The sequence below is a fragment of the Tamandua tetradactyla genome, chromosome 14 (assembly GCF_023851605.1).
Source record: "Tamandua tetradactyla isolate mTamTet1 chromosome 14, mTamTet1.pri, whole genome shotgun sequence".
Taxonomy (NCBI): Eukaryota; Metazoa; Chordata; class Mammalia; order Pilosa; family Myrmecophagidae; genus Tamandua; species Tamandua tetradactyla.
The window spans coordinates 40,959,803-40,965,802 of NC_135340.1; the positions used below are offsets into that span (position 1 = coordinate 40,959,803).

A 6,000-nucleotide genomic window follows, 5' to 3' on the forward strand; every position below is an offset into this window, starting at 1 on the left:
AAATCTTAGGCAACTCAACAGGTAATTGAAAGTATAATCACAATCTAGAATGAAAAAAATAGTCAATCCAAAGATTTCTGATATTCAAAATAGAAGATCGATAGTTTTGAAAGGAAGAAGAAATAAGGAGAATCTAAAACACACACATAAAACACTAACAAAGTTTGGATACAACTAAGAGGAAATAGGGATGAGTTTCATGGAGAAAAGGAGTCTCCAGGCAAATTTGATATTTGATTTCTGGAAGTACTTTGTTTATATGGAGGCATGCTTGCAGATGAAAGATTGTGTATGAGGTTGCTGTTTAATGCCTAATTCTCTTACCCTAGTGTGATTTATCCCTGCTCATTTTCTATGCCAGGGTTTTGCAATCTTGGCACTATTACCATTTTCAGCTACATTCTTTTTTTTAAGCGAGGGGAGGCTGTCCTGCACATTGTAGGATGTTTAATGCATCCCCAGTTTATACCAACATACTACTGGATGCCAGTAGTACCCCCTAATTGTGAGCATCAAGAAGGTCTACAGACATTGTTAAATTAACCAAGGTTAAAGCCTTCCTGGTTGAGAACCAGTATCTAAAGCCTTTATTCCAATTGTGTCCTACAAGAATCAGGCTAGGTCATTGTTCACTAGTGTAGCAGGCATCCCTGCTTCTTTATTAGTTACTAAATCCAGATAATATTTTAAATTAAGCAATTCTTCATTGCCTTCTCTCATGATTACCTTTTTATTTTTTATTCCTGTGCTTGTTTGAAAGGAAGCATGTCCCCTAAGAAAAGCCATGTTTTAATATAAGTCCCATTTCATAAAGGTAGAATCATCCTTATTCAATACTGTATATTTGAAACTGTAATGAGATCATCTCCCTGGTTGATGTGACTTAGTTAAGAATGGTTGTTAAACTGGATTAGGGGATGACATTTCTTCACCCATTTGAGTGGGTCTTGATTAGTTTCTGAAGTCCTACAAAAGAGGAAACATTTTGGAGAATGAGGGATTCAGAGAGATTCAGAGAGAGCAACACTACAAAGCAGAGAGTCCACCAGTCAGCGACATTTGGAGATGAAGAAGGAGGATGCCTCCCGGGGAGCTTCATGAAATAGGAAGTCAAGAGAGAAAGCTAGCAGATGACGCCATATTTGCCATGTGCCTTCTCACTTGAGAGAGAAACCCTGAACTTCATCGGCCTTCTTGAACCAAGGTATCTTTCCCTGGATGCCTTTGATTTTACATTTCTATAGACTTGTTTTAATTGGGACATTTTCTCGGCCTTAGAACTGTAAACTAGCAACTCATTAAATTCCCCTTGTTGAAAGCCATTCCATTTCTGGTATATTGCATTCCAGCAGCTAGCAAACTAGAACAATTCCTTTTTATACCTACTGAAACTTTTTAAACAAATATCCCTCTGTAGCAGCAGTATACTGGTATTTGAACTTTCTATCAAGTTAATGGTCTCCTTCTCAGAAGAATAGATGTCTAAATGAACAGGAACCTACTTTGTTCATATATGGAGAGATGACAGTAATATAGCATGAAATCTAAAAGCCTATCAACATGTTTATTATCTATGTGCATACCTTTGTATTTTAGAGAGTCCATTAATGCTTTATTGCAAAATATTAAAGAAATCTACATTTTTATTCATTTCTAGGTGATGAGAAATAAAGTAAAAATTCAGGAATCATCACTCCAATTCATGCCTTTAGGTTCCTAGAAAAGAAGTCAAGTGGCACTGAGGATGGAAGAAGGTTGTCAAAGGGAAAAATCCCCAAAGTGAAGAAGAAACTCTATGAACCAACAATCTATCCTGTATACTGATATACCCTCTACTGATAAATGATTCTTGGATGTTATGATCATGCACTCATATATATTGATTCCTAATGTTAACAGGAATCTTTTTGCCCTCAAACTCTAGTCATATTATAGCTCACCAAAATAAAGTGAAAGTGTAAAGCTCAATGCACATTTATGCTCCAGTCATTTGCTGGTAGACTCCATACTTTGAACTGAAAATTTAAATTAAGTAAATAAACATACCCTATGAGCTCAAATGTTTGAAACTATCTTTTACATTCTGAATCAGGTCTAGAATGGGCTCTTGGTGTCAGGTAATAAGAAATGGATTGCTGACAAATATTGACAACATCATGGGAAACAATACTTACTGGTATTTTGTGTGTGTGCTAAAATATGGATTAAAGGAGAAAAAACTCTGAATGATAGTGATAACAAAACCAGAACCGTACAAATTTAATTTCAGCATAAGAGGCAAAACACACAAATACAGAAAACCCACAAAAATGGCAGAAAGATAATTACTTTTAAAAATCATAATCTGGATATCTTCCAGCTAACCCAAAATGCCTTTCCACAAGTCTGTTTTGATCCTGAGAGATATAAACAGAAACTGGGTACTGGAAAATCTCTAGCTTCCTGGAGATGACTCTGGAAAAGGAGAGGCTCTCCAGGAGTCACCAAACTACATTCTGTTCAGAATTCATAAAAAATGTTTCCAAAATGTGGCAGAATCTTGAGTTCTGTCACCAATACTGTTGAGTGGTTACAACCTGAAATATGAGTAGAAATTGCTTATATAAATGAAACCTCAGCTTCCATCATCAGCTCTTGGAAGAGGAAGAGGTAAAGGATAAAATATACAATGTGTTCTTCCAGATCCAGCAAGATGGTTTGCCAAACACCAACACACTTGGTCAAGATTAGAAAGTGATTAGAAGGTGCCAGGCACATAGTAAGCACTCAACAAATTTGTTGTTGTTGTAGTTATAGTTCTCATTGCATACAATTGCTGCAAGGAGCTAGCACTGGAGTCATGTGAACTATCCAAATATTTAATTGGTCGTTTGAAGCTAGTCACCTTCATATACTGGACACACTTCTTCATATTCAAAGTGGAAATGTCTCCCACATCTTACTTATTTTATTATTTCTCAGCACACATTCTCCTGACATTCAGAGCTTCTCTGAAGGTAGCTACTTAATAAATGATAACTGAATTGTGGGCTTTAGCAGGCCATTTATTATGTCTTAAATCCTAATAATGATCTGCCAGAAATTTTAGGGAGAGTGTGAATATATTTTTTTGCATCTTTGTGTTTTTGTTTTTTTTTCACCAAATAGAGGAAAAATATAGTGGAATTTAAACAACTTAAATGAAAAGAGTTAGTGGAAGCATAATTATTACCACTGTAAATCCTTCTTACTTGAGGGCAATGATCTTCAAGAGGACTGTACATTACCATCATTATTAATTTTTTTTGTATCCTATGTACCCAGGGTTACATTTCATTCTTTTTCCATGTGAGTATCCCATTATTGCAGCACCATTTATTGAATTTTTGTTTGTTCATTTTTTCTTTGTTTTTTTGCTTATTTGTTTGTTTTGGGGAAGTGCATAGGCCAGGAATAGAACCTGGGTCTGCAGCATGGCAGGTGAGAATTCTACCACTGATCTACCCTTGCACTCCCCGGTACCATTATTCTTTCACTTTCTTTACATATAACATATCTGTTGACCAGCTTCCTCATGGCTGTCTTTACTTCCTTGTTTCTCAATGTGTAGATGATAGGATTAAGTAGAGGGAAGATCACAGTGTGGAATACAGACACCACTTTATCTAGAGAAAAACAGTCAAATGGGCGAGCATAAATGTAGATGGATGGACCAAACATTAACACCACAATGGTGATGTGGGAATAGCAGGTGGACATGGCCCGGCTGGTACTCTCACCTGAGTGTTTCTTTAGCATGGCCAGGAGGAAGGCATAGGACACTAGCAGAGCAATGAAGCACACCACGGAGATTAGACCACTGCTAAAGATCATCACTAACTCCTCTGGGAAGGTGTCGGCACAGGCAATTCGGACAACCTGTGTGATGTCACAGAAGTAACTGTCTAACTCATTGGGCCCACAGAAAGGAAGTCGAATAATGACAGCCACCTGTATTATAGAATGGATGAAGCCACCCAACCAGGAGAGAGCCACTAGAATACAGCAGAGACGTTGATTCATGATGGTAGCATAGTGGAGGGGGCGGCAGATGGCAGCATAGCGGTCAAAGGCCATCACTGTGAGCAGGAACATTTCTGAGGCTCCAACAAAGTGCAAGAAGAAGAGCTGTGCAATGCATCCACCAAAGGAAATTTTCTTCCTCTCCACAAAGAAGTCTACTAGCATTTTAGGGGCTGTGATGGATGAATACCAAAAATCAAGGAAGGCTAGATTAGCCAACAGGAAATACATGGGTGAGGTCAGCTGGGGATCAAGCCTGATAGTGCAAATGATAAGGACATTCCCTGGAAGGATGAACAAATAGAAGGATAGAAATATAACAAATAGGACTAGTTGCACCTCCCGAGTCTGGGATAGGCCAGTAAGAACAAATTCTGTCACCCTGGTATAATTTACAGGTTCCATGTCTTCAGTTTGCTTTTTTCATAATATGGCTCTGAAAAATAAAGAAATTATATTTACTCCACATAGCATTTAACTAGGGTTACGCTACTGCTTTTAAAATTGCCAAATGTTCTGTCATTAAGAAATTGTTTTAAGATATATTTTGTTGCCCCATTTTATGTTTGATAGACCCAGATAGGGAGAACGCAAGCAATGGGTGTATGAACAATAGTCATAGGAGAAATGAAACCATTTGAAGTGTGTCACATATTGAAACATATTTTTATGAAACTCACAACAATGCATTAATTCCTTCCTCCTACTCCTGAAAAAAATCCACCTCTTCACAACTACTTCTGAGTTTACCAAACTTTAGACTGGTAACCTGAGATACAACCTCTTCTTTCTAGAACTCTTTTGTTGTGAATTCTTACCAACTTGAAAACTCAGTCTCAATTCTGATTTGACAGTAACTTTGTTTTTGATCTATAAAAAAGGTCCCAGAACTTTGTGTATAGTGAATGGACATTTTTTCTTTAATCAAAACGTATACAAAACCTTGATAATAGGTAAGAAGTAACAATATACAACAACGCAGGACCCTTGTGCCAGTTTTAATCTATTATGTCCCTCAGAAATGACCATATTCTTTTAATCCATTCTTGTGGGGGCAGACCTATTGTGGTTGGGACATTTTGGTTAGGCTATTTCAATTGAGATGTGACCCAGCCCATTCAAGGTGGTCCTTAATCCTTTACTAGAGTCCTTTTTGAAGAGGATAAAAGGTAGTAAAAGCCCAAAGAGCTTAGAGAGAACCATCCCACAGATGCTGAGAAAGGACCCACAGAAGATGAGAGATATAACTACTGAGACCAGAAACTAAACCTGGGAGAGAAGAACCAGCAGACTCTGGCCATGTTCCCTCCATGGAACCATCAGACTTTCTTCAGGGAAGGAATCATCCTGTTGATGCCTTAATTTGGACATTTTCATGGCCTTAGAGCTATAAATTTATGAACTAATAATTCCCCATTGTAAAAGTCAATCCATTTCTATTACATTGTATTCTGGCAGCTTTAGCAAACCAAAACAAACCTTTATGTAAACTTCTCTGTCTGTGACCAGATTTTTCATTATCCATTCCTCCACTGACCATGTGTTTTACCCACTGTTTCTGTAGGTAGGAAGAGGGCGGGGTGATCTGAGCAATGGGTGCACTTATCACTCAAGTAGCTTCTGCACTGGCCCACTCTGCCATTTCAAGTTATCAATGGGAATAAGAGTATTTCTGAATTTTTGCTTACGGTCTGGTATTGACTAGGACACCATTGGATAGAACAAAATCATGCACCGCATGAAAATAAGATAATAAATTACTTCACCAAATAAACTTCCTCTTTTAAAGAATGTGAAAATGTCTATGTGTAAAAAGTATGTATTGCAACCAATAGTCAATACTAGAGTGTTAGTGTTCTATTGCTGCTTTATGGTATTACCTCTCTTCAGGATGTATGGTATTACCTCTCCTCAGGTGGTAAGCAAAGAAAAAATATTTTAAGTTTCTTTAAAACCAAA

The 6,000-nt window shown here is 37.5% G+C and overlaps 1 protein-coding gene across 2 annotated transcripts in view; it reads right to left on the bottom strand.

The window, feature by feature from the left end:
• LOC143655003 (olfactory receptor 4M1) overlaps nt 1–4,446 on the bottom strand; it is a 40,161-nt gene extending 35,715 nt beyond the window's left edge. For both annotated transcript variants that reach the window (XM_077126585.1, XM_077126586.1), the window contains exon 1: nt 3,759–4,446. In XM_077126585.1, the coding sequence (XP_076982700.1) occupies nt 3,759–4,446 (688 nt within the window). The remainder of the gene's footprint in view (nt 1–3,758) is intronic.
• Between the last annotated feature and the right edge of the window lie 1,554 nt (nt 4,447–6,000).